Consider the following 17,056-nt stretch of genomic DNA (forward strand, 5'->3'; position numbering starts at 1 on the left):
CAGTGAGGGGCAGCAACGCACTGAACAGTGCCGAGTCGGCCGTAGAGAAAAAAAAAGCTTGTAGGGATTGATTGATGTGAAGAACTTTACTTTCGATCATGGAGGAGGCTGGGACTGGGTTGTCAAACACGATAATATTAGTTTACCATTTATTTTAACGATAGTTTAACTGTTTAACCAATGTAAAGTATACGTATTGTTGTAGAGTTTTGTTTTGTCAGCCAGCAAAAACTAAGTTTCATGTTCATCATTAAATTAGCCTACTAGCAAGTGAAGATAGAAATATTTGAAAATATTTGCCAATAGAGGATACGTGGTAGTACGTATGGTGATTGTTTGACCTGTTAACATACTTTTGTCCCCAGTTGTTTCAGCAGTGTTGGCGCAGTGCCCCTGACATTAAGCAGATGGGGTGACCATAAACGCTATGTTCATGTTATTAATTGTAAGTCATCATGCATAAGGAAACTGTCAGTTATTATACATTTAAATGAAATGTTTGCAATAAGAAAAAATGTTATTATTATGTTACATAATAAAGTCTAGCTTGTCAGCCATAACATTTTCCATGAAGTAAAAACATGTTAACGATTATAGAAGAGTCTATGATGAGATTTGCATTATGTCAATGCAGATCGGCTATAGTGATAGAAGAGGGTTGGTCCATTGACATGATAAGAACGGTGACTTGAAAAAGTGAAGAAGCCATGAACAAGCTGAATTCATAGGTGTTCAAATTTAGGAAAAGCTTAGATAAAACAACACAGTGTACTTTGAGAGATTCATTTTGTCTGAAGTGTGCTGTGTGGTCTGCAAAAATCTTAACTTGGGGTATAGTGATTATGGGCACTATCCAGACAGTTACAAATTAGTTTTTAGTACTGTTACTATGGTATAAGAAACCATATCTGGCCAAATAGTGTAACATCATACATTCATAAATGGCTTTCTTGTGGTCACATAGAATTATAACTGATTTGCTATTATTTCATAATTTTGGTGGTTCCTCATACACAGCGTCCATCACACTTGATATCAACTTTACTTGACAAACTCCCATGTCTTACCATCACAGTGATATTAGAATTTATTTATAGTTAAGCAATTTAAATACTACATTATTAGCCTACATTATCTCGCTACCTCTCTATATCTCACATCTGCAATTTGGGATATCATTAGTTCCACAAAAAATTATAATAAAATACAATACAATATATATAATAATAACCTTACTATTAATGTATGTCATGATGTCAGAAAATATGTAGTATTTCAATGATTTATTGTGGTATTAGAAAAGAATAGTACCACCTAATGGAATGTGTTGCATTACTTGGTAGATGTTAACAATTCATCACGTTGCTTTTGCAGAACATATTCATTCAGGAGTGTTTAGGAAGACTAAGGGAAAGACTGCAGTGTGCACTCAACAACAACCCTCCTGACCTTGATTATTTGGAATACATAGTGACCCAAGAGAGGACCTTCATAAATGCACTGCAGAATGTAGATCGTCCTCATGATGTCTGTGAAGCACTTGAAGAACTGAGCAGCTTGTTACACCTGCAGAACACTCCTCCATCTTCTATCTCTTTAGTGAGAAGGATTGGTCCCTATGGACGCTTTAGTCTCCAGGTCAGAGAGGACCACCTCCACAATCTTCTTCAACTAGGTCTTACTGCCACGTGTGTTGCAGACATTCTTGGAATCTCAAGAAGTACCATCAACAGGAGGAAGCAAGAGTACAATATGTCAGTTTGGAGTCTACTCCACCATGTCTGATGATGCTCTGGATTTGGAAGTGAGAGCCATCAAATCTAGAATACCTCATGCTGGATACCAGATTGTCAAGGGGTGTCTTCAAGCAGATGGGCACCATGTACAATGGGCCAGAATCAGGGCTTCTATGCACAGAGTTGATACAGAAGGCACCTTCTCAAGAATGACAAGTATGGGCTGTGTGGTTAGGTGTTCAAGGCCAACAGTTTCTGAAGCACATAGACAACAATCACAAACTCATCAGGTGTGTTTTTTGGGAATTTCTTGGAATATAGCATTACCAGAAATATTTATCACTGGAATTTATTTGTATTTGTAGCAAAGTGAGTGTGTGTCTTTTGTCTTTTAATTAAACCATTTCCTTTTTTCACCAGATATAACATGTGATATTCGGCGGCATTGATGGCTTCTCTAGGAAGGTAAATTTCATAATATTGCAATTATAATTCATCAGACAATTAATATTTTACCTTATAACAGTTTACAAATGTGTCATTTAAAGTGTTTTGGCTTAACAGGTGTAGGCCACAGCATAGATTTAACTAGAGATTTTTATGTTTGCCCACAAATATGTTATTTTCTTGTCCCTCTTTCTGTTGCATATATATTATTCTCAGCCTGACACAATTTCATGTAGTCTTGGATTTGACCTTCTACAAATCATTTGTTATATCAGTTCTTGGATAAGTATGTCTTGTCTTGATCAACTTTATTTTAATCCCAAATTCACAAATATGTTTTCTCTAAGGGCTTTACAGGCCCACAAATAAGAAAATCAACCTGCTAAATAATATATTTTGATAATGAATTATATCTAATGCCAATCATTTCATAACTGTTGAGTTTTTTCTGGGTGGAGAGAGGGAATATGGATGGCCGTACAACTAAGTAATGCTTCAGTAAATTTATTTTGAGTAGTGTTAAAGTGTTGTAATGTAATTGTCAGGATTTATTCAATACTGCATTTAGTTTTCATGAGCTTCTTGTGTCAGGAAATGATGAGTAATTGACAAGTTTGTTTTGTGGATTTTTTGTGTGGATACTAGTTTCAAAATCGAATGTGTTACAGAGTTAGAGGTGACCAGGGAGTTGAAAATGTTGACATTGCCCAGATGATGTTCACTGTGAGAGGCACAGGATGTGGAAGATTTATAAGTGGAAAAAGTGTGCACAACCAGAGGTAAAGTATGCCTTTTACAATAATGATAATAATCAAATTACCTTAACATCCAAGTAGTTAGTACTCTATTTGAATGGCTGTTTGGCAATTATTTTACATAGTTTGACTAACCTGTGGTGAACGTTTGTATGAATTTATGAACTGTAGAATCGAGCGCCTATGGAGGGATGTTTGGACAAGCGTTACACACATTTACTATGATGTATTGCACAGCCTGGAGGAAGATGGATCCCTCAACTTCTCAGACAGTCTTCACCTCTTCTGTGCTCAGTACACCTTCCTTCCTAGACTTCCTAGACTTTTCGGCTGGCTGGAATGATCACCCCATCAGGACAGAGAGTTACCTTTCCCCAAACCAGCTGTGGGAGCTTGGCATGCTGCAGCACTCCATCAGAGAGACAGAGGTGTCTGAGGAAAATGTGGCAGTTGAGTAATAATGGCAATGACATTTTTGTTCTGCCACTAAATATGATTTTCTCAATCAACATACTGATCTATATAATACTATCTTCTCTTGTTTTAAGGAAATCCAAAAAAAAAAAAGCCAACTCAGGTATTACCGTGCCAGAAATTGAATGTCCATTGAAGGCCGAAGACATTGAAACTTTCCGCCTTGCCATTGATCTCCTTTCACATTCATATAGATTTGGAAGAGACATTTGTTTGACCACACTCTCACATGCTTTGTACCTACTTCAAGATCATTGAGTTATACCTGTTCCAAGCAGTTGTGGAAAGTAAATGAGTACTTAAATACTTAAGTACAACTACTTGAAAGTGGCTGGTCTACTTTGGCCACATTGTCATGTTTCAGAAGTCTATTTGTTGTTCATGGGACTTTTTTTACTCCTTTTAGATTTTGTCATTTAAATAAATATTTGAATCCCAAATAGATCCAAATTTTCACTAATAATCAAATATTAGAGAGAAGTCCAAAATAGTTTGAGTATTTTAATTAATTTTAAGTTTTCTATCCCATTAATCACCTCACGGCCCCTCACATTATATTTTGTGACCCTTTTACTTACAGTGCGTAAAATATCTAACTGACAGCCTGGAGGATGTGACTGGGGGGAGAGAGGGGAGAGAATTTAGCTTCCTGACAGCTTGGTGGATGAAGCTTTTAGTGAGTCTGGTGGAGCGGGCACGGAGGCTCCTATACCTTCTAAGGCAGGAGGCTGAACAGACTGTGTGCGGGGTGACTGGCGTTGCTCACAATTGAGATAGCTTTACGGGTGAGGCGGGTGATGTAAGTGTCTTGCAAGGAAGGGAGTGGTGCACCAATGTTCCTACCAGCTGTGTTATCTATGCGTTGCAGTGCTTTTCTGCTGTATTCAGTGCAGCTCCCGCCACACACAGTGATGCAACTGGACAGGATGCTTTCAATGGTGCTCCGGTAGAATGTGCACATGATGGGTGGGGGAGCTTTCACTCGCTTGAGCTTGCGGAGGAAGTAGAGGCGCCGCTGGGCTTTCTTCGCCAGTGATGCAGTGTTGGTGGTCCAGGAGAGGTCCTCATTGATGTGCACCCCCAGGAATATGGTGCTGCTCACTCTCTCCACAGCAGCACCATCGATGGTCAGTGGTGGGTGTTCGGTGTGGTCTCTCGGGAAGTCAACAACAATCTCCTTGGTTTTGCTGACATTCAGCAGGAGGTTGTTGTCTCTGCACCACGTGGTCAAAAGGTTGACCTCCTTCCTGCAGTGGGTCTCGTTGTTCTTGGTGATGAGACCCACCAGAGTAGTATCATCCACAAACTCATGTTATTGGTGCTGTAGGTTGGTGTGCAGTCGTGAGTCAGCAGGGTGAAGAGCAGGGGGCTGAGCACACAGCCTTGGGGGGGCCCTGTGCTGAGCGTGATGCTGCTGGAGGTGTTGTTGCCGACTCGTACCGATTGTGGCCTCTCACTGAGGAAGTCCAGCAGCCAGTTGCAAAGGGAAAGTAAAGAATCCCGCCTACCCTGAGGGGGTTCTTACTGTGTGCGGGGGAGAAAAGGCCCTGATACCCTGATACCACGCACAGGGCAGTGGAAACACAGCACACGACTGAAGGTGTAAACTGTTTGAGATTTAAAGAACAGAACTCACACAGTTTCCATATTTCACCAGACACAGCAGATATTCAGAGTTTCACTCAAACATCCTCTAAAACCGACTGAACACGAAGCTGAAACAGAACTGAACCTTTAGTTAATTAATGTGTGTGTGTGTGTGTGTGTGTGTGTGTGTGTGTGTGTGTGTGTGTGTGTGTGTGTGTGTGTGTGTCAGCTGAGGACGAAGGAGCGACCCCGGTGAAGCGGCGGCAGTCCATACAGACACATTCACAGACGCCCTCCTACAAACCTACAAACCTTCCATATAGACCCCCCCTACCAACAGATTTACACACATTTACCTTTTCCAGTCAACCTTACATTATACCTCCCGCTGCCATCACAATATCTCTGGTCCTGCTTCTAGTTAAATAGCCATGTGAGTCGCTAACTTAAAATAAATGTTTTAATACCTCAGGGTGTCGTGTATATAAATGGAAATCAAACAAGCTCTGGATGATACAATTAGTTTATTCAGACAGGTAAATATTTTATGGTCACTAATGTGAGTTTTTGCTGTCGAAACACTCAAAATAAATTAATAAAATTTTAACCCTTCGGAGGACAATCTCATAATATTCACATCATATTATAAAATGAAGCAGAATAACAGTTTGATATCCGGTTGCTCTAAATATGAAACATTTTGTTCATTGAAAGTAGAAATAGTTTTTATTTCACACATTGCACAGAAAAATTACACAGTAGAATGTAGTGTATTATTTAGTTATTTGCAGTTGAATGGAGGTTTACTGCACAGCTGCATTCATATTATTATTTACATTTTTTGCTCATAAAGTGCATTAAAGAGAAAAACGAAAGCTGCAAAATGAAACAGAGGTGACACAGTTTCTGTTAAATTATAATTATGGAATATGTTCAGTTTGCTTTATGGCAGCCATTTTACAGACAAAGAAATTAAATTAAAATATTACTCAGTAGACCGATTCAAGTTAACAAAACTGAGTCTCTTTATCTTAAAACAACCAAATAAATCTGGCACTGAAGTTTTAAAAGGAGCATTTCACCCAAAATGAATCTGCTTGTTTGTAATTCTCTGGAATAAAGTCAACATTGACAAGTGACATTTTGTTCATCATTGGTCTCCTTCGGACTCTCTTTAGCTTAAAAACGGTTCTTCCTGAACTCAGCAGCAATCTAATCAGCTGCTATGGCGTCTGGGTGTACGGAGGCTGCAGAGTGCCACTGGAATAAATTAATATGGACTTTTACTTTTGTTTCATATTAATTAATCAATACATTTTAAAAAGCATCCATTTATTTATTCTCTCTTTCCAGAGCTTTCAGCAGCATCTCACTGTCTTCCTCAGTGACTGATACTAATTAGCTGCCATCTCAATGACAAACTGACGAAAACAGGGAAATGCGCTTCATAGTTACAGGAAAAGCTAGCAAGTGGACGTTGAGTTAAATTTTTATGGTCAAGAACGACTGTCGCTGTTGAGTGAAAAGCATTACATTTACAAGTTTATCATTTTATTTCTTTGTCCTGCTTAGAAATGATTAAAAAAATGTAATCCCATTTACTGATGTGTCTGTTTATCATTCAACATTTACAGTTACCACTTTCTGACGGCTTTCATTTATTATAATAATAAAACTTTAAGCTTAAAGCGGTTAAAGAGGTTTTTATTACTACTACTACTACTACTACTACTACTACTATGTTACTTACTTTTTCATATCATTTAAAAGCTAATTTAAAGATCTGGTTTGTAGGATTTAGTGGCATCTAGCAGTTGCTGCATGAAGGAGAAACTACGGTGGCCACAAAACGAGCAAAAAATGTAAACGTCGCTATCTAGAGTTGGTGTTTTATTTTGTCCCTTCTGGGCTACTGTCAAGGAAAGGAGCGGCTGTCGACATGGTGGACTAAAAAAAAAAACGTCTTACTCTAACCTAACAAAGACACAACGTTTGGTATTTTCAGGTGTTTACACACTAATAAAAACATATCTATGAATATTATATTTCTGCCAATAGATCCTCTTAAATGTTTCACACTGGACCTTTTTAAGTAATCAATTTATAATATTTGTTTAAAAAAAAAAGATTCACATCTGAGTTTAAAGGCAATAAATAAATCTGCAATTTATCGTCTAAAACAAATGATTTAAGATTTAGAGAAACTCATTCATGCATCGACAATCACTCCCGTCCTTAAATCTCTCTAAAATACAGCGACTTTAAGGCGTCAAATACATTTGTAATTGGTGATTCTAGTTAAATATTTAAATATTAGAGATATTTGGGAAGTTTGTGACGCCGTGGATAAAATCAAACAAAGTTATTTTTCGCGGCACTCTGCAGCCTCCGTACAGTCGGACTGAACTCTGTGTTCAGATCAGAGAGAAGAGGTGTGGCTTTCATCACCCGCGCTGTCTCTCTCGTCCGCCTGTCTGTCCGGTTCAATCCTCACACTGTCACCGTCTGTCTGTCTGTCCGTCCTCTGCTGCTCTTCCTCCTGTCTCCTGTCCTGTGGCTTTGTCTGTTCCTGCAACACAAATTATTTATACAGCTCGTCTCAACCTTTCAAAATGTTTCATTCTAACACTTTGAATTAGAATCTGTTTTTTTTAATTATTTTACCTGTTGGGGTGTTGCTTGAGACCAGTTCCTGAAACATAACGGAGGGATTTCCATTAAAAACTTTGGATGAAGAGTTGGGATTTAAGGTTAAAGATGCTCGGAGGACTTACGTGTAACCTTCGGCTTTTCGGCCGATGTCAAAACTCTCTGTGTCAGAATCCGTCCCGTGTTTCTCCGTCACCTTGAACCTGAAGAGAGTCAAACGTGTTCAAGCTTTAAAGGAGCAGTGTGCAGGATTTAGTGGCATAAAGAGGATTATAATACAGGAATATAATATTCTACAGTAGCCCAGAACGGACAAACCAAACACAGGATTAAAATAGGGCCGTTCGCGTTTTTAGATCTAGATGCTACTAACTAAACTACACTGGTCTTTAATATTCAGATTTTAAGAGCAAATTTGACATTTCTCAGGATTACGACCGGAGTCCCCGGATGGCGCCGTCCACTCTGGGACAGACGACCCTGACTAACGTTGGCACCCAGCTGCCGGTCTGAAGCACGTTGATGGTTTCCAGTCTCACCTGATGATCAAGGCAACAGCAACGATCAATCCCAGCATGCTCAGGGACAACAGGACGGCCAGAGCGATGACCACGGCCTGGTTGGAGGCAGGGCTTTGAGGCTTCATCTCCACGTCAAAGTGAAGACCCTCCCCAAACACTTTGACCAGCTCCACCGTCACAGCAGCCGATTGGCTCTGCAGCTTCCTGACGGGTCAGACACGAGAGATCAGGACCCAACAGAACTTTAAGAAACCGTCTCTAACTATCTGTCAACTCTTTCACTCTTACTTTGTGACTTCTTCAGAGGAAACGACCTCCCCTCCGTCTACAGCGACGAAGCTGACCAGAGCTGTCCTCTCAGCCGCCCTCGCCGCTCTGGACTCAGAGGTATCTCCGTTAGCGCTGGACACCTCGATGATGTTCACGGTCCAGCCCAGAGCGCCACCTAGAGCCCTGAGAGGAAGTTACAACAGTTACAACAACAGGAATAATGAATCTCCGAACAATGAACGGATCATGAGCTCGACGCGTCTTACTTCTCCATCTCGGGGACTTTCTTCTCCACGACGTTGGCGGGCTGGTTGAGGGAGATGACCACCACGTCACTGCTGCTCGCACCTCCCTTGACCTCCACCTGGGGGCAGAAGAGTGCCATTGTGGTATGTACATTATTTTTTTTACTTTAAATTAAAATATTCTCATTGAATGGCAGCCCTGAAAACACACTGTGTACAGGAAGCAGTAAACTAATACAGAAGAGAATAAGACATTCAAATCAGTTATTTACACAATTTATAGCTTAATTAGGGACTGTAGTAAAATCATTAGTATGTGGAAAAGTCTAAATGTCTTTCAGATATCAGCAATCAGCTTACCGTACCGACAGTAACAAACAAATTGACCCACTTGGTCTCAATCTCGGTGCAGAAAGAACATAAAACGCATATATTGGATTTTTATTTCAAGTTTTATGGACACGTCCTTCATCTTATTTGTGATGAGATATTTGTGATGAGGGTTTCCTTCATCAGTCTTTCTCAAAGTTAACCTTTTCTCTTAACATCCTGCTGATTTTGGCCTCGACTGGACGTTGACTCACTGTTCTTTACCTTTTATAAAAACCACTGTGAACTCCCTTCATCCAGTCCTCGCTCACTCACCTCCACCTTGGTCGTAGCCTGAAGTCCTCGGGGGTCCGTGGCTTTCACCTCCACTGCAGCCTGCTGTCCGGCCAGACTCACCACGGACACCACGTACACCAGACCCGAGGACGGCTCCACGTCAAAATGAGGACTGTCTGCAGACAGGCTGTAGACCAGCTGACCCTCTTCACCGACATCAGGGTCCAAAGCCTGTGGGGGGGAGGGTGGGGGTCATAAATGATTTGTTTTTTAAAGATCTAAACACTAACATGTGTGAATTCAACTGTAAATTCATTATTTATTATGTGTATTTGAAGCATCACTTTGTTTAACACACAAGATAATTAATGATTATCTGCTCATATTATAATGTGTAAATTTACATTAAATTAAACATTAATTGATTCAACTGGCTGAATTTATCCATCAATTCCTACGAAACTCTGCCTCTTATTGGTGACCAGTGGTTGGTTGGGATGCTGTCAGAGACACGGCGTCTGACCTTTGAACTTAGTTAGTGACTCAGGTTTATGTCATGGAAAGTTGTGAAAATGTTCCAGATGATGTGACGAGTTTTACGGCTTCTCAGTGACTCATTAACCACAGGGAACATACGCAACCAGAGATTATCGCTGCTGTCGTTAGCAGAGAGCAGGTATCCCACAATGCTCTTTTATTACAGTACGGGATATTTTCTGTGTGCGTTTACCTTCACGTGGATGACGGGGGTTTTATACGGGGCGATGCTGAAAATCGAGGCCTTATAAACCTCGGACTGAAACTCTGGAGACTCGTTCACATCCTCCACCTGAACTCTGACCTGAGAGAGAGAAGAAACAAGGAAATACAGGACTGTAAACATAATCTGATCGGATTCACAGAATCTTATCTGATAACACAAACACACATAATACTAAGAAAGACTAATACCAGAAAGTAACTAAATGTACAAAATAAACCACAGAACAGTGAAAGTTCTGACTTCCAGCTGCACAAATGGTCCTGAATGCTTCACGACAACAAGATTTTCTGGATTAAATGTTGAATTGTTCTGTTGTTTTATAGAATATATAAAAGTCATCTAACTGATGTGTATTTTCTCTGGTCTTTATTTGTGTATTTGGTGTGGAGGTAAATTAATTTACTGTAATATTGTGATACTTTTGTAATAAACAATTATGTTAGTAAGTAACTGCAATCGGATTACATTTTTAAAGGAATCCTCCCAACGCTGGACGTTTGTAATAATCCCCGATGAATAAACTCAACAGTATCAGTTGATCCATATTATTGTCAATGTATTTTAATGAAGGTCTGGATCCTGATGCTCATTAAAAGTTTGTCTGTTTTTTCTTATAATAAAGAGAGGATTCAGAAAGGGTTGCTTCTTTTCTTCAGTAATCAATATCACCTGAGATATACAACTTAAAGGAGAAACCAGACAATATTCTCTCCATAAAATCTGGTCCAGTTTCACCAAAATCACTGATAAAGTTGTGTGTAGTTTTACAGGAAGACACAATGATTGGACTTTAATATAAAAATACAAATAAATTAAAAATAACTTTTGTGCATTTTTCTGACACACATTGTTAAACAGGGAGACAATACGACTGAGGATGTGATCTTAAAGGGTTAAAATGAGAACGGATCGTACCATTGCAACAGCTGACGTAGGGGGGGTCCTCGTGTCCACTGCCTCCACGTCCAGGATGTACCAGTCCTGCTCTTCTTTGTCCAGCTGTGTTTTGGTCAGGATGGCTCCGCTGGTGTCGACGGAGAACAGGTCCGTGTGTGTTTTCAGTGTGTAGGCGACGTCGTAAAGGTCGCTTCCTGAGGAGGCCCAGACCATCCCCACTGTCGCCCCCACCGGCTCGTTCTCAGGTAGGCTGAAGTTGTAGGAGGGGTTCCTGAAGGCCACGCCCTCCACCAGGCTGACGACCCTCAGATTGACCACGACGCGGACTGGTTACACACAACAACACACGAGTTATCAATATTCAATACATGTTTAATATCACAAGCTGTAAAATATTAAAATATGTCATTTTTATTATAGTTTACTTTACACATAATATAACGCAGGCCACCTTCCATGGAGTCCGCCATCTTTCTACAGAAGCCCTTTAAAATTTTTCGCTTGTTTCTCATCCGCCGTACTTTCTCCCACACCCTTCACATCCCGTTCTCATTCCCAGGTTGTCGGATACAGACGCCAGCTGTATTCAGTTAGTTGCAATCTGCAACTTCACCACTAGATGCCACTAACTCCCACACACTGGCAGTGGTGTCTGGAGAAGTGGGTTTATTCTTATTTTATGCCCCATTTTCTTTCTCCTAAAATTGCCGTTGAGCAAAGGATAAATGCTGTGTGTTATAAACGGTGCTAACCCAAAATGTTCTTCCGCAAAAGCAAAAGGCCCAAACTAGAGCCAGTGTTTGGTTTGTCCATTCCGGGCTTCTGTAGAAGCACGGCGGCTGCACATGGTGTCTGTAAATGAATCCGTCTCATTCTAAGGTAACGGAAACTACCTGGCGCCGTCAGACTGACCTGTGGAGTTTAGGGGAGGCTGGCCGTGGTCTTTAGCCATGGCTGTCAGCACCAGCGTGGTGTCCTCTGTGACATCAGCAAGGTCAGGAGGTCAAGGTCACGTCCCCGGTCTCACTGTTTAAGGCCAAATATGGAGAACTTCCTGCAGAAAAACTGCAACAGAGAGAGAGAGAAAAAATAAATATTTGAGTATGAAAATGAGGTGAATCACATGCTATGGCTGTCACAGTCACCAGATCTCAACCCAGTTTAACACCTGTGGGAGATTTTGGACAAACACCATCATCAAAAACACCAAATATGTTCTGGTAGGATAGAGATCATCTCTCCAGTAGAGTTTCAGAGAAGCTGTTCTGTTCGTTTTTCCTTTAATTCGTCACCTGTCTGTATTTTATTCCTCAAGCTGCTTAAGAACAAATCTGTTAGGGCGCCCTGGCAGCTCACCTGGTAGAGCTGGTACCCCAGTTAACAATAAGGAGTCATTACTGCAGCGGTTTGACTCCAACCTTCGGCCCTTTGCTGCTTGTCATCCCCCCTCTCTCTCTCCCTCCTCTTTCCTGTCATTCTTCAGCTGTCTCTATCAATTCAAGGCAATAAAAGCCCCTAAAAATGTATATTTAAAAGAATGAATCGGTTGGTACGAGTGGTTCTTTCACAAGGTCCAAGGTGCACTGTGCGCAGCAATGCTGTGTAGATGACCCTAGAGTCAGCTGCTGACGGCGTCCTGGGCTGCACTGACCTGTAGGTGATGAGCGAGTTGTTCCCGGCGTCTCTGTCGGTGGCCGCCAGCGTCAGCAGCAGCTTCCCCTTCGCTGCGTCTTTCAGCAGGATGCTGCTGACGTAGCTGCTGGAGCTGAACTCAGGCGTGTTGTCGTTGACGTCGGTGAGGCTCACTCTGACAGTGGTTACGTTCTGGTGCACAAGAGTATGCATTTAAAACTTTATGATGTTGGTTAACCTTTTATAAGTAGCTTAATGATCTGATCCCACTGGAAGAATTTAAATGTTAAAGCTCCGTGTAACTGAGACATGTGTGATGTTTGCTTTCCCTCTGTTTGTAACTGTGTTTTTATTTCTATTTAAATTTTAACTGCTGAGCCGTCTCAGCCTGGTTGCCCTCGGGAAAGAGATTTTTAATCTCAAGGGACTTCCTGGTTAAATAAAGGTTAAATAAACAATATAAACGATATATAGTGCAGAACATACAGGGTACTTGTTTAGAAACAACATATATGGAGGGTTGTAGATGTGCGTGTGTAGGTATACATAGAGAGACAATATCTATCAATATATATAAACCATAAATAAATAACCTGGAAAACATTTAACACACAATATTAAATTCAAATGTCTGTTAGCATCATTTGCATCATGTGTCTCACCTCTCTCTGTGGGCTGCCTTTGTCCGAGGCCGTAACCAACAGTTCATACGTGTCCTTCCTCTCCCGATCCAGAGAGCCAACAGCCAGCAGCATCCCATCCTGCAACACAACACACACATCTCAGTGCTCAGCACAGGTCCACAACTAGTTCCACAATCCTCCCCCCCTCTCCCTTTCCCTCTCTCGGCCTCACCTCTCTGAACCTGAAGAGCGGGTGGGGGGAGGAGAGGGAGAGGGTGACCTCTCCGTTGGGGCCGAGGTCGGGGTCTGTGGGCACGATGGCCAGAACTTCTCCTGGAGCTTCCTCTGAGTAGGCGCCCTCTGGGAACAGCACGGGGTCAGGGATGGCGGGGAACTGTGGGGCGTTGTCATTGTAGTCCAGGACGGTGATGTTGAGCTGGGCTGTGGCTGTCAGACCGTCAGGGACCTGGTCCACCGCCAACACCTGAATACGGGCACAGAGAACTACATGAACCTCCTCCAGGAACTTTTTATGGAGTAACTCTGGAGTCCAAAGCCTGTTTTTACTAAATCTGTTCTTTCAAATGTGTTTTTGTATTTTATTAATAAAAAATAAAACTTCATAATCTTTATAATTAAGATGTTTGGGGAAAACTATTTTCTACAACTAGATTCTATATATATATTAAATTATTGTTATTATTATTTGTATACAATATAGATATTATTATTACTTTACAATAAGTTTTACAGTATTTGCTTTATAATTTATTTATTTTCTGTCACAACAAAAGATAAATATTCCCTGTATGTGAAATCCGTCTTGGCAATGAACCCGATTCTGAATCTGACATTCAGTGCTGTTGGAATTCTACAGTTCGATAAGCACAGGGTTTGTAAAGATAATTTTCATTAAAGTGTAACTTATTTTCCTATGTTTCTGTGTCAGTGGCAAAAACAAGCACTTTGAATGGACAAATTCAACACTTGTTAATCACTTTCACACAAAAATACTGGAAAATAAGGTCCAGATTTACCCTAAACAAAGTTACTCTTTAAAGCTGCCACCTCAAGAAGGAAACATGGTCTGCGTAGATCAAGTTGTTTCACAAACTTCTTTTAGACAGAAAATGCATACAGCTGCATTGAACTGGATCCATGAAAACCTCCGACTGTAACACAGTGGTATGGAGCAGGATGAAGGTTTATTCCTAATAATAAGATTATTTATTGTTTATTGTTATTGTACACAACAGTAACTGAGGGATAGTGACTGTAAGAGTGTGTTAAATGTGTCCTTTGTAAGATCATTGCAGTGTAAAGAAACACTGTTGCCCATTTTTTATATTATTTAACTATTTCATTTTGAGAAAAGAAAACCTTTAAAATCTGTTTTTGTGACCACAATTGTTCAACAGAGTTAAATTTACATTAAAAAATAATTCTAAATCTTAATAAATATATATGTAGGATAAATTGAGACTGTTTTTTAACCCATATAAAATATGTGTTTTACATATATTGTTTCACATATAAAATCTCCTTTTTTAAAGTGTTCCTCACAACAAAATTTTATTTATTTATTTATTTTTTCAATTTGCAAAGTACAATTAAAATCAATTCGAAATGTTATGAGGTTTATGAATGACAAACTTTTTTTTGGCTATAGTATGTACAGTAAACTATTTTAACACCAGGAAATAAACACATTATTACATTTTAAACAGTACTGTAAATGCTGTCAGTATCTTAAGTGTGTATGTATCAGAATATGATTTATTTTGTGTGGTAATCTTTTTTTTGTTTTAGACTTTTTAAATCAGAAGATGGGAAATGTAATGATGTGTACCTGCAATATGTAGCTGTCTTTTGTCTCTCTGTCCAAGGTGACGTTCTTCCTTAGTGAGAGGACACCTTGTTTGTTAATGTCAAAGGTGTCGCTGGTATAGACGAAGTTGCCTTTGGAGAATCCACCCTGAAGAGGAAGAAGAGATCAAAGTGTGTCAAAAAACCACCGCTGACTTCATAGTCAGAGTTAATCATCAGAGATGAACTTATCAGAAATGTAATAAAGTATAATCTGAGAAATGACGGAGACAGTCTTAATAATTTACTCTGATCATAAAGCAGCGGTGCCAAGCTCCAAACTGTTAGAGCTCTTCTCATCTTGTGTTTTAATCCAAAGCAAATCTGCCAAATCTTTAAATCTATTAGATAAAACACTGCTACAGCAAATTACTGGATATATTTCACCAAACCAATCTGAGTTATCAGTCCTAAATATACTAACATTTTTTGTTATTTTTTTGGCATACATTATTAAATAGGTGAACAATATGACTGGGAATATAATCTTAAAGGGTTTAACTGATGAGGTAATGTATTAATGTTTTATTCAAGATACATTTAATCACATTCGCTGACTTCCCTCCTCACTCTCTGACGTATCTGACATATCCTGTGTTTACCCAGAAGTTATATCAACAAGAGGCAAATAGGAAACGCACCATTAACTAAATAGAATTATGTATTTCTCTGGGTTTGAACATTGTTGCAAACATTTGGGATAATGTAAGGACACAATTCAACAAAATATATAAAATAGGTCTAGTGTTTATTGTAGTGTTAATTTTAATGTGGAAATGTATCTTATTATATCTTTAAATTAGTAGTTAGACAGCTGAGATTAAAGGTACCCTGTAAAGTTTTCGATCACGTATTTTCATACATTTTTCAACATTCACAAAGAATCTGATGTGATTCTGGAAACCAAATAATTTTTCAGTGCAGAATAAGATTATTTCACTCACCTCATCCCTGTCAGTGACCTCCAGAGTCAATATGGATGCACCGCTGGCCAGGTTCTCAGAAACAGCCACGTCGTAGCTTTCTTTACTGAACTCAGGTGGGTTGTTGTTCACGTCTTTCACCTTCACCACCACAGAGCTGTTGCCGACCAGAGAGGGAGTGCCCCCATCAGACGCCTGAACCATCAGACTGTACATGGTAACCTCACTAAAGTCCAGAGGCTGTGCCAACCGCAGAGTCCCACTGGAAGAGTCCAACTCAAAAACAGCAGGGTCTGATGAGGGACTTTGCTGGAAAATACTGTAAGTAACTCTCCCATTTGCTCCTTCATCTGGGTCTACAGCTGATAACATGAGCAAACTTGTACCCACTGACTCTGTTTCTAAGACTTCAACCTGATACTCAACCCCTGAGAACTTGGGGACGTTATCATTGATGTCGGACACTTGGACCAGCAGGGAGGCTGTGGCCGACCTGGCTGGACGACCCTGATCTTCAGCCACCACCAGCAGGCTGTACTCTGCATTGGTCTCTCTATCAAGTGCACCAGCCACACTCACCATCCCAGACACAGGATCAATAGCGAACCTCCCCTCCCCTCCTCTCAAAGAGTATCTGAGCTCCTTGTTGAAGCTGCTGTCTTTGTCTGTAGCTGTTACAGCGGTAACATTGGATCCTACCTCTGCATCCTCTGGGACTGATTTTGTGACAGGACTGGAGGTAAAAACAGGACTGTTATCATTGATGTCGGTGACTTGAACCTCCACGACTGCACTGTCACTGTTGGTCCCGTCAGAGATGGAGATCGTCACAGAGTAGTTGTGTGGAGCTTCATCGTAGTCGAGCTTCACTTTAGTGGTGAAGTCACCAGTTGGGGAGATGGCAAACTTGTCCACTTCTGAATCAACTCGAAGAGTCACGGGAACCTCAGTAACAATTGCGACGAAGTTAACCTGAATACATGAACAGTACAGTGAGGTATTTATCCCATATTATGATATTATAATAGCACCTAAATATAAATTGTCTTTGGGTGGTTGGTA

At 40.4% G+C, this 17,056-nt stretch overlaps 2 protein-coding genes across 3 annotated transcripts in view; both read right to left on the minus strand.

Moving 5' to 3' along the window:
• LOC127354815 (protein dachsous) overlaps window positions 1–17,056 on the minus strand; it is a 49,435-nt gene that overhangs the window by 23,462 nt on the left and 8,917 nt on the right. Inside the window, exons 16-20 of one of the 2 annotated variants that reach the window (XM_051385051.1) lie at window positions 16,016–16,966; window positions 15,055–15,180; window positions 13,438–13,689; window positions 13,245–13,343; window positions 12,602–12,774 (exon numbers count right to left, since the gene is read on the minus strand). In XM_051385051.1, the coding sequence (XP_051241011.1) occupies window positions 12,602–12,774; window positions 13,245–13,343; window positions 13,438–13,689; window positions 15,055–15,180; window positions 16,016–16,966 (1,601 nt within the window). The remainder of the gene's footprint in view (window positions 1–12,601; window positions 12,775–13,244; window positions 13,344–13,437; window positions 13,690–15,054; window positions 15,181–16,015; window positions 16,967–17,056) is intronic. The other variant, XM_051385052.1, reaches the window with a different exon arrangement.
• On the minus strand, window positions 5,507–11,999 carry LOC127354819 (protein dachsous-like). The gene is made up of 10 exons (XM_051385058.1): window positions 11,863–11,999; window positions 10,969–11,276; window positions 10,021–10,131; window positions 9,330–9,521; window positions 8,706–8,803; window positions 8,458–8,622; window positions 8,188–8,373; window positions 7,774–7,851; window positions 7,664–7,691; window positions 5,507–7,568 (listed from the first exon to the last, which is right to left on the minus strand). The coding sequence occupies exons 1-10, from the start codon at window positions 11,900–11,902 to the stop codon at window positions 7,419–7,421; spliced, it is 1,356 nt and encodes a 451-aa protein (XP_051241018.1). The 5' UTR covers window positions 11,903–11,999; the 3' UTR covers window positions 5,507–7,418.

This window comes from Dicentrarchus labrax, unplaced genomic scaffold (genome assembly GCF_905237075.1).
Source record: "Dicentrarchus labrax unplaced genomic scaffold, dlabrax2021, whole genome shotgun sequence".
NCBI classification, from domain to species: domain Eukaryota; kingdom Metazoa; phylum Chordata; class Actinopteri; family Moronidae; genus Dicentrarchus; species Dicentrarchus labrax.